Source organism: Calliphora vicina, chromosome 2, assembly GCF_958450345.1.
Source record: "Calliphora vicina chromosome 2, idCalVici1.1, whole genome shotgun sequence".
Lineage (NCBI taxonomy): Eukaryota > Metazoa > Arthropoda > Insecta > Diptera > Calliphoridae > Calliphora > Calliphora vicina.
Window position 1 is genome coordinate 78858398 of NC_088781.1, and position 16019 is coordinate 78874416.

At 30.1% G+C, this 16019-nt stretch overlaps 1 protein-coding gene across 1 annotated transcript in view; it reads left to right on the forward strand.

Annotated features, from left to right (window-relative positions):
• Nucleotides 1-16019, forward strand: part of Klp31E (kinesin-like protein 31E) — a 672978-nt gene that overhangs the window by 357164 nt on the left and 299795 nt on the right. Inside the window, exons 8-9 of the mRNA XM_065502432.1 lie at nt 6743-6934; nt 14762-14964. Of these exons, the coding sequence (XP_065358504.1) occupies nt 6743-6934; nt 14762-14964 (395 nt within the window). The remainder of the gene's footprint in view (nt 1-6742; nt 6935-14761; nt 14965-16019) is intronic.

Sequence of the window (16019 nt, forward strand, 5' to 3'; positions counted from 1 at the left end):
TAATTTCGAATATAGAAATTGGTTAAAGCTTCACTTATTTCCTGCTGTAAATTATTGTTTGGATCAATATTCTTTTTAGCATGAACTAATTCAAGATATGAACCGATTACATTGAGTATTTGGGATCCATCGCTCACAATATATTCATCTTTGTCAATATCTAAATCATTTTTATCAATGCCTGCTTTCTCAAGCAAAATTTCTTCACTTTGCGGAATTTTTATATTGTCTATATTGGTTTGTGACATCTTAAATTGTTTTCTAATTTCCCTATACATCCTATCAGGGTTTTTGGTGCTATATTTTGTAAGCATTTCCGTGTAATGTTTATTTACTTGTCGAATAAAATTGTCGTTTATCATTTTTTTAATCAATTTTAATTTAACTTTGAGAAGATTTAGTACGGTAGGTGTTAGTTGTATTTGCATTCTATTATGTTTTTTAACCATCGATAATATTTTACTTTTCTCTTGACATAATTTCTTTATTGTAGAATTTGTAAAAATCTTAATATTATCATATTTATCAAATTTAGGAATGGATTTATCAATAGATAATGTTATGCACTCATGAATTCTTTGTAAATGGCTATCTATTTCAGAGTTTGAGAGATTTCTATTGTTAGGTTCATTTCTATTGTTAAGTTCATGGTTTTGAAGTTCTCTCAAAATGTTCTAGTTAAATTTCTTCCAATTACATTTCCTAAAATTGTATTCTGGTTCTGCTACATTTCGATAGAATGAAGTTAGATTCTCTGTTACGTCTAAAATTAATTTAATCTCAATTGCGTTATGGTCACTATCGTATTCAATTGTTTTAAGGCAATTGATTAAGTTATTTTCCCTTATCATCTCTAGGCGAGCATCGGCTATACACAAATCTATAAACGACTTACCACCTCTAGGGAAAGTGGGAAAGCTTGAGGCATATAATTTACATTTAAAGTTTATATCATTACTTGACATCCAGTCACTTAATATATTGCCTTTTGTATTGTTAATTTCATTCCCCCAATCTTTATGCTTACTGTTTAGGTCACCCGCAATCACATAATAATTATCTAAGCTTTGCAAGTTTAAAAATAAAAATAACTGATGGAGTTCAAGCTTAAAACATTCATTATTATTACCTGATGGATAATATACTGATGCTATGTATAATGTTTTATTAGAAGCTAAAGGTATGTTTATAACACAACATTCAAGATATTTGAAGTTATTGATAGTTTTGTTAAAAAAATCTTATACCACCACCTCTTATTGAATTAAGCCTATCTTTTCGAATAATCTCATAATTTTCAAATAATATTTTATGTTTTATATTAAGCTTGGTTTCATTGAGCAGTACACAGTCTGGTTTATGTTCTATAATAAAATCATAAAGATCATTTCGTTTACTTAATCTAATCAACGAATTAACATTTATATGAATAATTTTGAAGTTTTTTAGTTTTAATTCAGCCATTGTGATAAATTAGATTTCTAACATCGAATAAATAGTATCAATACGAGATGCTTGCAGCTCAATTTGTTTTTGCAGATTTACAATTTGAATGGCTACATTTTGAATTGTATTTTTTAAATCTTCTAATAGACAATTAATGGGTGTTGTATTGTTTAAATTATACAAATTTGAATTATTTTCTGCATTATTATTGTTGTTCTTCAAAATATTAGCGTAGCTAATGTTGTTGTTCAGAAACATCTGTGGTTTGTTGGATCTGTTTTGTTTTATCATTTGTTTTTTATTTTGTAATTTCTTTTGCAATTCTTTATATTTCTCGCAACCTTTGTAAGAAGCGGGGTGACCATGTTTATTACAAAGAACGCAGAAGAGTTTTTCGCGTTCATTTGGTGGAATTTTTAAGACACACGCAGAGCTTCTTGACTTTGATCGCATTTTACACACCTCTGCGGTATATAGCAATTAGCCGCACTATCGAAGAAGTTTTGACATCTACGACATTGTGGAATATCCTGTTTCCTTAAGGGTTCCCAAAAGATACATCTGTGGAGTAGTTCTTTTATTGACTTTAGTTCACTTATTTTACTATTTCCACTAATTTGAGTTAGGAATATTGGAAGATTAATATCATTTTGTATGTATTTATTGGTAGCAAATTGTGTAACTTTTTTGAATTTTAGATTTTCGTTTTCAAAACGAAGTAATTCATTAAAAATTTCATTATTGTCAATATTGGCACTTAGGCCATTTAATAATAATGTTTTTGTTTTCTCATTCTTGGGAGTAAAAGTAAAGAAGTTAGCTTTTGTTTTTTGAAGATGTGTTTTAACTCTTTCGTAATCTGTCAATGACGTCATAAATAATGACAATTTTTTATTACTGATATTGTTAAATTCTCTTATTTTGAACTCTTTTATTTTAAGGCCTTCTTTTATGAACTCTATAAGTTGATCAATATCAACGTCATAGATATTTAACGGTGGAATTTTTTTATTTTTTACTTGTATATTTGGGATAGTTCTTGAATTGTTGTTCTTCTCATTATTAAGATAATTATTGTTGGTTCCTTTATTAATAGGTTCATTGTTTCGCTGAATGTGATAATTTCTTCATTACATTCTTCACTTGCGAGAGCATAATAAAAATTATTTTTGAGATGTTTAGGGTCAGAACTTAAGTTTACACTATTTTTTCTTTTCACTTTCAGTTGTAATTGGGGCATTGGCTTTGCTCATGTTGATTTTTATTTTAAAGAGTCTCTGTCTCTATTTATTTGATATTTATTGTTGTATCACCGAAAAGTAATACATTTGTAAATACATTTAGGCATTGAAACAATTTAATAAATATGTATACGTTCGTACTTTTAACACGTCCGATCACCATGACAAGTGAAATCAGAATCCGCCAAGTGATAAGACATTTGTGACAATTGCTGTCCTTAAGGGATACATTGTGTCCTGAAATCATATACCACTAACTCTAATGTACATACATATCAAACTTACATTCGAATGATTTTTTATTTGTGTTGGTCACAATACACACTCACTTTTCAATGCGAAAGCGAAAGAATGTTACAGCATTGACGAGTAAAGTGAATCGTGTGAAACATTGAAGATGACAAATGAATGTGCTCTCATGAGTTGAAAACGTTCAGTGCTGAGCTGAAAACGCGCAGTATGATGAATGATTCACTTCGCTCAGTTGAGTGAATAGTTCAATTGAACTGGGTCATTCATGAGCTACACAACTCTAGTAATATCTCATAATTGTTTAAAATTTTTAAATCGGTCTAAAAATGTGTGAGTTAGAGGCACTACGACCTACCATAAAACAGTTTTTTCAAAATAACTCAAAATTTTGAGTTTGTTTCAAAATCTTTGAAAACGGTTTTAGTATCTACGGTTTTAGTAGCCTACAACCTCCATTAGGTTGCTTTTTAAGTTCTCACAAAAAGTGTTATTTTGAAGCAGAGTGTAATAAAATAATGTCATCAGAAGAATGAAATGGTTTATGGGTCAGGTATGCATTATAATTATGGTAATTTTTTAATTTTTGTACCACGTGTATATTTGTATAAAAATTCAAAATACCGCTAACTTTAAAATTAGTGGACTAATGAATAATGCAAACGCTGAACTCACTTATTGCAAAAAATCATATCTATGATTATATGATTGTTCAAACATGGTGTAAAATTTCAGTACATTTAATTTTGCAGTATGATTTGAAGAAAAGTATTTTCCATTGAAAATGTTGTGTATAACATTTCATTAGAAAATTGTGTATAATAGTATTTTCTACAGACAATGTTTTGTATAAATGTATATAAAAAATTGTATTTTCCATAAAAAGAAAGTCTAATAACTATCACCAAATCAAACAAAATTAGTTTGAAAAAAACGTGCACATTTTTTTGCTGGAATCAGCAATGCAGACACATCCGAAAGTCAGACGAAATCCTAATAAAGAAGGCAAAATGTTAAATGTGAAGAAATAGTATTAAGTCCTGTGGTTTATTATTAATCTCAAGTAGATATGTATGCGTGTCTAATATTATTTGTATAAGTTCATTAATTTAAATGCCCTATTAAACCCATCGCATTTTATTGCTACATCCTGACACCTATGATATAAATTTATCGTCGCAGGATCATTAAGCAAGTTAAACATTTCATACCACTATTATAACTTTCAGGTTTTTAGGATAATCTAGGATCAAAGTACCATTAAGAGTCACTTTGGAAGTTCTCATATTGCACAGACAATGAATACACAACAAAATTAAAAAATCGTTAACAACCAAAAATAATCCTTTCTTTAAGTGAACAGGTACACTTGTAATACATATGGGAAATAAAACTTTTTTGTTATCGTTGTTTAAAAAAATCAAAGACTCGTTTTGCAATATGATTGCAATGGTCCAAGAACCCATTTTCGATGTGAAAAGCTGGTAAATTCCTCATAACTCCATGATTTGTAAATCCAAGTACCAACTGAGTCTAAAGGTAGGGTCAGACTACGCAAATTATTTGACACAAGATGTTTCATGTGTTTGATCAAAACTACATCAAATAATTCATGGGTTGATTTTGTGTTCACACTGTACACATTTATTTGCCATATTTGTTTAATCAAACTACACCGAAATACTATCAAACACACAAAGGGGAAAATATATTTGACTTGTGGTCACATTTATGGTAATATTTGTTCTAAATAATTATTAAATAAAGCTGCAAAACAACTTTAATTTATTTCATCAATAAAAAAGACATTTCTAGAAAGTAAAATATTACCAGATTTTGCTTTACATTTGAAAGAATTATGAAATTTCAGTACTTTTATTTAAGCGTCAAATATTTTATGTTTCTAGTTTGAACACAAAATATTTTTGCACTGCAAACAAGAAAATAGCTGAATTTGGTCAAACAAATTTATTTGCCAATATGAAAACATTCTTGTAATGTGACCAATGTGTGACCACTAAACAGCAAATATTTTCATTTTGGGTATTTTTTTATTTGATCTTGCAATTCATTTGCAAGATCAAACAGCGTCAAATAACAGCTATTGCATCATGTGTTATCGCAAAAGTAGTGTTGCTATATCTTAAATTAAAAATCGCTAAATAATGAAAACAAATCGCGAAAAGAACACAAGCTTGAACAATTTAATAATATAATTATTAAATGTTTATTTATTAAATATATTACTATCACAATTCATAATTGAAATTGAATGGAAATGTAATCATTAATTCCAATTCAATCGCATTATCTAAAAATTTATAATAAAAATGTTTGTATGATACTAAAATCAGAAAAGTGAAAAATGCTATTAGACATATTCTTCTTCTGCAGTAAAAAAAAAATTAAACAGATCATACTGTTTAAGAATTATTTTTTAATTACAATCAATTCATACTATTTATGTATGTATAAAAAATTTTCTTTGATTTTAAATTCAATCTGTAAAATTTCAGTTAATATTCCATATGTACATATGAGCAATTTTAAATTTTGAAAATAGACAAACTCCATGTATAAATAAAAAATAATCAAACATCAGACTATGTTAAACGTATAAAAATATAAATCGCATAAAATTGCAAAAATCGCAACATAGACTTCATGTCTTCAATTAGTTTTTCTCCCAGTATGTCATTCTAGGCTGAATGACTTTTATGTGAAGAAGAAGACTTCATTTATTGATGCAATTATTTAGTGAAAATAATTTAAATAACAAATATTCAAGAAATATTGAATATCTATTTATGTTTAAAAAAAAAATAGTGAATTTGTGTCTTTAATTTAGTACGAAAAATATTTAAATAATCTCCTCTTATTTTTCCGCCATGCTGAGCAAATAATTTTCTGTTTTTTTCTATTTGATCAAACAATTATTTTATGAAAGTGTTTGATATAGTGTGACCACACGGCAAATATATTTACTGATTCTTTTTCGCAGCAGTTTGGTCAAACAAAAAGTGAAAATTTAAATTCAATATATGATAACAAAATTCAATAAATCTCTAATAAAATGATTACTTTACAATTCGAAATAAGTGCTTTAACCTTAAAAATATTTGCAAGATCAAATTATATATTTTTTAGGTATTTATGTAGCTAGTGGTCACACTTTGTTCACATTAAGAAAATATTTTGTTTGCCGACAAATAATTTTGTTTGACTAAAATCATCTGTTTTGTTGTTTGCTCTAAATTTTATTTGTGGTCAGATTCAGGCAATGAAATATTTGACGATAAACGTCAAATATTAGCTGTGTGTGACCGTACCTTAAGATGTACCAATAAATTACAATTATACCATGTTTTCCAATCCTGCACAGTACAGATTTATTTGTAAACGAGCATCTGACAGTTAACGTCTAATAACACTTTATACACATTTAAATTGTTAAAAGGGCTAGTCGTGCAAATTATATTTTATATATAATTCTGGCACGCTAAACACAATACTGCTCAAAGTTTTAAAATCGTAAAACTGTTTATGGATTTGAAATCTACGGAAAATAATCTCTTAGTTAAGTAACATTTGTTATTTTATTATTTAAGGATTGCGTAAGGAAATTTTCGGTGTTCAGTTTAATGCCAACAGTTTTTATCACAGCTAATATAATAAGAGTACTACAGAAAATTTATATTGGTAAATCATTACTTTTTATGAGTTCTTTGAAACTATTAAACAAAAATCCTTAGAATACAATAGTAATTTATAAATTTTATTTTTTAAATTTGTTTTTTACTATTAAGCTTACGATGTACATGCTGATCTTGATGATGTAAATTGTGATATTGAAATAAAATCTAAGCTAATTGAACAATTGGAATTATCGCATAAAAGGATGGTACTTATGAAACAACACTATGAGGATAAGTTAATGCTTTTGAGCTCAAAAATATTAAGTACTCAAAGAGAGCGAGATGAAATGTTGGCTAATATTGGTAAGTTTTTTAATTTTGTTTAAAAATATTTATATGTTGCGAAATAACGTATGAATGGTTAAATGGGTTTCTTTGGACACATTAAAGACGCCCTCTGTGAACCCAGTTTTATAAAACATTGTGGGAAACTACGCAACTAGAAAAATGTTAAAACCCTTTCGTCGATAAGTGTATGTTTGGAAAATTGCATTGAGAAAAGCATATGGTAGTTAATGTGTATTGAGGTGTTTTCGATTTGGTTTACAGTTACATACTTAACTTCATAGGCGTAATGGCTGCCAGAGCCTGGCCCTTCAAACTTGGTCACGCCGGGTCCCACATTTTATTAATGTATGTTATCTCTATTAGGTGAAGAGATATTTCGTTTGCTCGATCTTTTTTGTTTTTTTTGATATGGAGGGTCGATATTTTTTAAATATATCAGCTAATTTGCGATAAAATTCTAAATAAAGTAGAAACTTCAGATACGTGTAACTTTTTATACGGAGATAACTGTTAGCAAGTATTTTTTATTTTTGGTGATTTTATTGAAAACACCTCAGCTCCAACCATGAAATAGTTCCAGAGATACCGAATTATTTCCTAAGTAATGTATAAAAGTCTATTGAAAATAAATCTGTCACTGCTGGCTGATCCGATTAACATACAATTTCACATAGGCGTCGCATAGGTTATGTATTTTTAAAATTTCACCGGGTTTTTGTTGATCTTGTATTTAAGTTATTTAGGGGCTTCGGAAAGTTGATTTCAACATACAGACGAACAAGGTTATATCGACTCCAATATCTACTCATATAACTATCCAGAATACATATACTTTATGGGGTCGCAAATGCAAAATGTAGAAATTACAAACGAAATGACAACTTATATACAAACTTACCACTCAACTGTGTTTCCAAATCAAAATCTAGGTGGACAAAACTATTTTGAGCTCTTTTTATATAGAATTGGCGTCTCCGATTCCAAAAAAAAAAAATTTAAAAGATAAATACAAACTTTTGTTCAAGTTTTACTATGTATATTTCAAGTTACAGTAGGGTCTAGATATATAAAAATCAATAATAAAAAAAAATATTTCTAAAAATTCCATTCCGTAAAAATTAAAAAAAAGTATTTCGGCGGGTGCTGGCGGCTACAATTTTTTTACAAAGACATTCCCCAGAAGTTTCTTTAAATGATGTATATAGTCATTGGACGGGCTTCGACGGTCTTTGTTTTTTGGCAACCTATATAATATTCAGTATATTTGAGACCCAAGTTTAAAGGACTATAACAGGAAAATATAGAGCCGCATAAATATAAGATATACACTTAATAAAATCCTATATCAATCTTTATTTATGTTTTGATGTATGAATTTCTATATGGTAAAACAATTGAGATATATGTAATTTAGTAAAGCAGTAAATTAAAAAAAATTAACGAAAATATGATTCAAAATGTTTGAACTTCTGGCGCTTTTGTCGAGAAAACGAAATGTCCAATTGAAAAATCCATTTGTATTGGAGGAGAGCCGATTGTCAGCTTCCGAAAAAACTTCGTTTTTCCAAATTCTGAAGATATCGACTTTTATAATCTTGTCCACCTAGATTTTGATTTGGAACCATAGTGCACTCATAAGCTTAGCGGGTATACAAATCATATCATATTAGCTTAGTGTGTAAACGTGCTAAGTCAGTCCTCTTTTTATGAAAAATACACTGTTTACGTAAAAAAGTTAACAATCACACTGTGCTAGTTGAAAAAACTGTCAAGCGCTGCACACTGTGGTAATCACAAATCTAGCTGGACAAAATTAAAAAATAAATGTCTGGCAACATTCCTTCTGATCATTTAATGAGCTTCTCAATACAATAGGGAACTGTAATTCATGTTTTGTTTTTTTGTTTTTTAGCTCCGATTAGGAAAAACTAAGCTTTAAAGTCAGTTGTTGTCAACAGGTACATTAAGATTTCAAAGAGAAGTGTATTTTTTGTGTGGCTTTGGTTTATGATTAAAAAGGCTACGGTGATTTTATTGTCATAATTTGTTTATATTATTAAGCTCTATTTCAAGGAAATATGCAACAATTTCCTTTTAATTATTTCCATTGTAACTATTAAAAAAAACTATTTTTTGTGAGAAGATCAGAAATTGGAAAAAATAAAATATTTCCTTTTTTCAAGTAGAGTTAAAGCTGTTTATTCAGCATAGTTCCGCTGTAAAACTATATTTGGGTTAATCTGCCAAGTGTTCACTTTAAGGTGAATCAAAAACATCTTGCGCATTTTTGCGACCGCCATACATTTTTTCACTTTTCCAGTATGACCTACACAAAGATAAAATAAAATATTTCCTTTTTTCAAGTAGAGTTAAAGCTGTTTATTCCGGATAGTTCCGATGTAGAACTATATTTGAGTTAATCTTTCAAGTGTTCACTTCAAGGTAAATCAAAAACATCTTACGCATTCTTGCGACCGCCATACATTTTTTCACTTTTCCGTATGACTTCTACTTTTTCACTTAAGAAAATTTTTGAAGAATGGGTAAAAACATTGCGAAAAAAAGTGGGTTTTTTATAATCGTTTATATATTTGAACTTATTTTTTATATGATTCATAAGTGAGAAGTGAACCCAACGTGATTTATTAATTTTGTCCAGTTAGATTTGCGATCTACCACACTGTGCCCCGTTGCAACAGACATATGACAACAAAGTAACATATGCAAATGTACTTAGAAACAACCACACTCAGACGCAAGTCCGTCAACTCCAAAACGAAAATGTGAACCCAGAGGTAAGAGAGCAAACTCCAATTTTCAATTTTACCAGACTAGAATCTACAATAGAAACTCTTGTGCAATCGGTAAATAACTTTACAAACTCAATGAGTAACATGATGCAAGAAATGCTTAAGATGCAATCAATGTTATTGCAGGCTGTGCTTAACAGACCATGAACTGCCTAAGAATATGTTTTTGGAATGCAAACGGCATACGCCAACACAAAAACGAACTCAAGTATTTTTTAAGAAATCAACAAATTTATGTAATGCTGGTTTCTGAAACTCATTTGACGTCCAGAAGTTCATTTCGAATAAATGGATATGTAATATATGACACCAAAGATCCCAGAGGTAGAGCATGCGGAGGCTCGGCAATTTTAATAAAAGCTCGAATCAAACACTACTTAATGTGTGATCTTTGAGAAGATTATCTTCAAGCTACTACAATCTGTCTTGAAGATTTTCATCGAAACTTAGTGATTTCGTCGATATACTCACCCCCTAGATTTTCAATTACAATATAATAGATTTTTTAAATCAGTAGGCCCCCGTTTCCTGGCTGCTGGCGATTATAATGCTAAGCACACATTCTGGGGATCACGACTGATTATCCCTAAAGGTCGTGTTTTGTTCGATACAATTTCTAAAATGGGTTTGAATGTGCTTTCGAGCGGCCAACCTACTTACTGGCCTTTGACCTACTTTAATGGTTATTGATTTTTGCGTGATGAAAAATATCTCTAGAGAAATGATTCAAATTGAATCCTCGCTGGAACTATCTTCAGATCACTCACCCAATATTGTTACTTTATTGAGCCCCCGAGAAATTGTATCCCCAACTGGTAATTTAGCGATGGCAGGCACAAGAACAAATTGGCTCAAAAAATACCTCAGTACACATTGCTCGGAAAACATACCTAAGAACACCAGAAAACATCGATCACTCTCTTATCAATTTCGATAAAAATCTCAAACTGGCTGCTCAACATGCTACCCAAACCCCCCGACAAATCAGATATAATAGAATTAATTCTGCAGATGTCGAACGGCTCTTAAATGAAAAAAGAAGATTTCGCAGAGAGTAGCAATTGCACAGATCCCCCCAACTCAAATCGAAGCTTAAAGATTGTATAAAAAGACTTAAAAAAGCTCTTGGAATTTCGAAAAATGGAATCATTGAATAAATATTTAGAAAACCTGGATGCAACCCCGCAATCGGATTACTCATTATGGCGAGCAACAAAAAGTCTTAAAAGACCCGTTATATGTAAGTCCTCCATGCGAAATTCAAGTGGTGGTTGGGCAAGAAATGATACTGAAAAAGGGAATCTGTTAATCATTTAAACAAAGTATTTACACCGAACACATCAAATGAAGCAATTGAGTTGCCACCTGTTGTACCCCATTTTGGAGCAGCCGTACCCCTACGTTTTGAGATTCGAGAGATCGAAAATGCTATTGTTGATTTAAACCCCAAGAAAGCGCCTGGTATGGACAAGATCAGCAACAAGATGCTTATGGAGCTACCCCGGATAGCAATAAAAATAATTCTTTTTATTTTTAACGCTATATTACGACTTGAATATTATCCTTCAGAATGGAAGGTTTCACTGGTTACCATGATCCCAAGCCGGGAAAAGATTACACAAAAGTAGAATCGTACAGACCCATCAGCCTATTGTCTAGTATATCAAAGCTATTTGAGAAGATACTAGGGTATTCAATCGATTAACCGTTAATCGGTTAACCGATTAATTTTGGACGGTTAACTGTTCGAATAATTTGAAATTGCCGATTTTCAAATTACAAATAAACCGATTAATTTGTGTCGATTAACCGATTAACCGAAATTCCTTTTTTTTGCACTTTTGTATTTATTTTTCCGTTTCAATTCAAATACAAATTTCAAATTAAGATTAGATCTTTTTTAAACATGATTAGTGAGTATGTATAACAACTGACATATTTAATTTACATGTATTTGAAACTTTGTTTGTATTTACATGTATAGAAGAAACTTTTTTTTGAAATGGGTCTTTTATCATAACTAAACGAAACTATTAAATTAATCAAAATCTAAAACAATCCAAAAAGGAATATTCTTTATCATGCTTTTGATTTCTCCAACATATACAATCAGCGAGAGAGTTTTTTTAAAGTTTTATTAAATCTAAAGAAAAAAATCGTTTAAATTATATTTTTTTATAAAAGATAATTTCAGAAGATCTCACTAAAATTTTAAAAGACTCACACATCGCTCATTTGCTGCAACAACGTCATAATTCAAAAAACTCGTTTCGAGAAAAACGTCTTTGAATATTTTATGACATTTTACTATTTCTTAAATAAATTTTCAACAAATCATGCGATTTCAGAAATATAAATAGTAGATGTTAATATCTTTCTAATCTGTATTTAACCAAATTTTCACTTATCAAATATACTAGAAAACATGAATTTTAATTTTGATGTTTACAACAAAAAAACACTCTCACACACAAAAAATAATTGACTTTTTTGAAAACTGATGAAACTAAATGAAAGATTATAGAACAGCGTATATTTTGTATTAGTCAGTTCATAAAACACGGATTTTGAGTTATGACGTTGTTGCAGCAAATAGACGATATGTTTACAAAAATGATCTCAAATACCTTATTTGCTGTTTTTTATGTTTTTGTACACAAAATTAGTTGTTGTATTTAAAATGAAAATATAAATTATTCGATTAATCGAATAATTTTAAATTAACCGATTAACCGAATAAATCTAAACCTCAATTAATTATTTGCTCGATTAACCGATTAAACCAGAAATCCGATTAATTGAATACCCTAGAAGATACTTATGAACAAGTTGTACCCGATGTTAACTGAAAACAATTGTATTCTGAATCATCAATTTGGATTTAGAAGAAAACACAGTACTATCGAAGAAACCCATAGACTTGTAAATACGGTGAGAAAAGCGTTTGAAGAAAAGAAATACTGTTCCGCATTCTTCATCGACATTTCTCAAGCGTTTGATAAGGTATGGCATGCTGGATTAATATACAAATTGAGTCAAAATTTACCCGCAAACACACATAAGCTGTTAGAAAGCTATTTAACTGGTCGAACATTTAAGGTTAAAGAGGGAAACTTTTTAAGTACTGCACAACCCATTGAAGCTGGAGTCCCCCAAGGCAGTATCCTGGGACCTTTTTTATAATTGATATATTCGTCTGATATAATAATAATTACCAAAAATCTATAAATAACATATAACATTTACATTGCGTAGAGAATCATGCCCCCTATTCATATCAATAACCAAACAATAAGTCAACAATCGGAAATGAAATACCTCGGAATACATCGTCGCCTTACATGGAAAAGTCATATAGATGCAAAGTTGACTCAAATGAAATTGAAATCAATTCAAATTAATTGGCTTATTGGCAGAAACTCTACACTTAGTTTAGATTGTAAACTTCTACTTTATAACATGATCATAAAACCGATATGGTGTTATGGCATACAGCTATGGGGCACGGCCCCAGCGTCAAATGTAGAAAAGATCCAAAGACGCCAAAACAAGTTTCAAGGAATGATCGCAGTTGCCCCCTGGTATATAAAAAATGCGAATATACACAAGGATCTAAACATGCCCCTTGTAAAAACTGAGATCACGAAAAATGCAGAAAAATATTGAAAAAAGCTTGAAATTCAGCTTGAATGAAGCCATTGGCCCGCAACATATCAGTTAACCGTGGCCACACTCGATTAAGAAGGAGGGACACAGCAGACATAATCTAGAAGAAAGAATGCCAATTTAACCAAAACAACGATGAATACAAAATTTTTCGTCCGGCACTGGCTGGACTTTGAATAATGCACGACATTAAAATAACATAAACTAGTTATTATTACTTCTAAATTTTACACAGTAATTAAGATAAATGAAGTTAACATGTTGATGGAAAAAGAACGACTCGATAAAAAGAGAATATCAAAAAGTGTTTTCTATGGTTGAGGGTTGCCATATCGACAATTATTTTACAAAAGAATAAACATTAGATATTACAAGTGCACATATAATTACAACAGCCCCGAAGAAAATTTTTTTTCTACAAAAGAAAAAATATACGGGCTTTTTTGGGAAAAAAGGTAAAAAATATTTTATTTAGAATTTTATCGCCAATATATCTGATATTTTAAAAATATCAATATTTTAAAATTCAAAATTTCAGCTCATTCCGATCATAATTGGACTTTTGGCGATTTTTTTTTAAATTGAGACTCAAGGTGACCAATTTTGAGGGCATACGTACTGGCCCCCATTAGCGCTAGGAAGCTGAACAAACGTTAATCATCTCGAAAATACCTCAAAACACCATGTGAAATTTCGTAACAATACCTCCAATAGTTCCAAAGATACCGAATTATTTAAAAAAAAGTTTCTAAACCACTGTGGGTCGTAAGACGAAAAAATATTTTTTTAAGCAGGTCTGCAGACGTTTGAAAAGTGTCCTGTAGGCTGCACGTCAAGACCGAGGAGGATAAATATCTTCCAACAAATATATATTTTCAATACATTTACATTTTAAATCAGCACTATAGGTGTAATTTGCAGTAAATTGATAAATCAGGCAAGACTACATATTAAAATATATATTCTATATGCTATCAAATTTGCCGTATGCTGAAATGTTTATATTCACTTTTCAACAAATAACATATTTGACAACAAACGATGGAAATTTGTTGAAAAGTTAAAATATGTTGTTTACACGATATGCTAAATTTTTGAACATTCGTTTGTTGGAATTGTTAACAAATGCCCATTATATGTGATTAAATATACGTATATTGGAAAAATTTCGTGTCTACACGATATGTTGGGACTGGTAGCAAATTTTTCAACATAAATATGCTGATTCAACATATCGTGTAGAATAAGCTTAAAACTGGTTTCGCAAACAAATGTTTCTGTAAATAGCAATTCAATTTAAGTCCAAATTTCTGGATTTGGCTGGTAAGTACATTAATATTAATTACATTTTTTTAATAATTATTAGGTTCAACTGCAGAAAATCAAAAAGATGATAAAATAAACAAAGTTCGGAATGAATATGAGCGCAAAATTGTAACTATGCGAAATGAAATGAAAAAACTGCAACAGGCCCAAAGGGAACATGCGCGGCAACAGCTAGAGATTACGGCACAAGAAACAAAACTACGAAATCTTCGTTCACAATTAACTGAACTTAAAACTATTAAGGTAAGTATCTAGGCACTTCTCGAGAATCCGCCCAAATTTAAACACAAGATATTCATGTTAATTGTAATTGCATTTTCTATAGAAATGTTTTAAAACAAGTAAGAGTGCTATATTCGGCTATGCCGAATCTTATACACCCTTCACCTTTTTTGTGGATGCATTATTATTTTTTATAATAATTAGTGTATACATATGTTTGTATATTGCCCACTTTCAGCGTATAGCATCCTAAATATATCAAAACACTTTTAAAAATTGTAGAAACGAAACAAAAAACCAAAAAACAAAATAAGCAAAACAATAAAACCAACACACATCCAAACATACGTTTTGTTGTATAAAAAACAACAAACAACAACGCCAAACAAAATACCAGAAGTCAGAAGTTACAAGCGAAACAAAATACACAAAGCAATAAAACCAACACACATCTAAACATACGTTTTGTTGTATAAAAAACAACAACAACGCCAAACAAAACACCAAAAAAAAAAATAAAATACGCAAAGCAATGAAACCAACACACATCCAAACATAGGTGTTGTTGCTTTTTTGTCAAAAAAAAAAAAACAAAAATAAAATACGCAAAGCAATAAAACCAACACACATCCAAACATACGTTTTGTGGCATTTTTGTCAAAGCATGTATTTTTTATGAAATTTTCAGAGGTCTCGGATTTTTGCTCATATCTCCGTTATTTATAGACGGATTTTGCTGATTTTAAATAGCAAACTTCTCGAAAGCATGTCTGACAGAATTATTGCAGATTTGGATCCCGAAGATATCTGGGGTATTCAGAAAATTGATTTCAACAGACAGACGGACGGACATGGCTTAATCGACTCCGCTATCTATAAGGATCCAGAATATATATACTTTATAGGGTCGGAAAATTATATTGTGGAAATGAGAATTTGTAAAGCACAGCAATGATTTTTGAACATTGAAATCAAATGCTTCGATTTATCACCATCATTATGTTTATCAGCCACATTACTAATAATAGGGACTTTTAACTTATAAAAAATGTTGATAACACTTATGGCAGAACAAA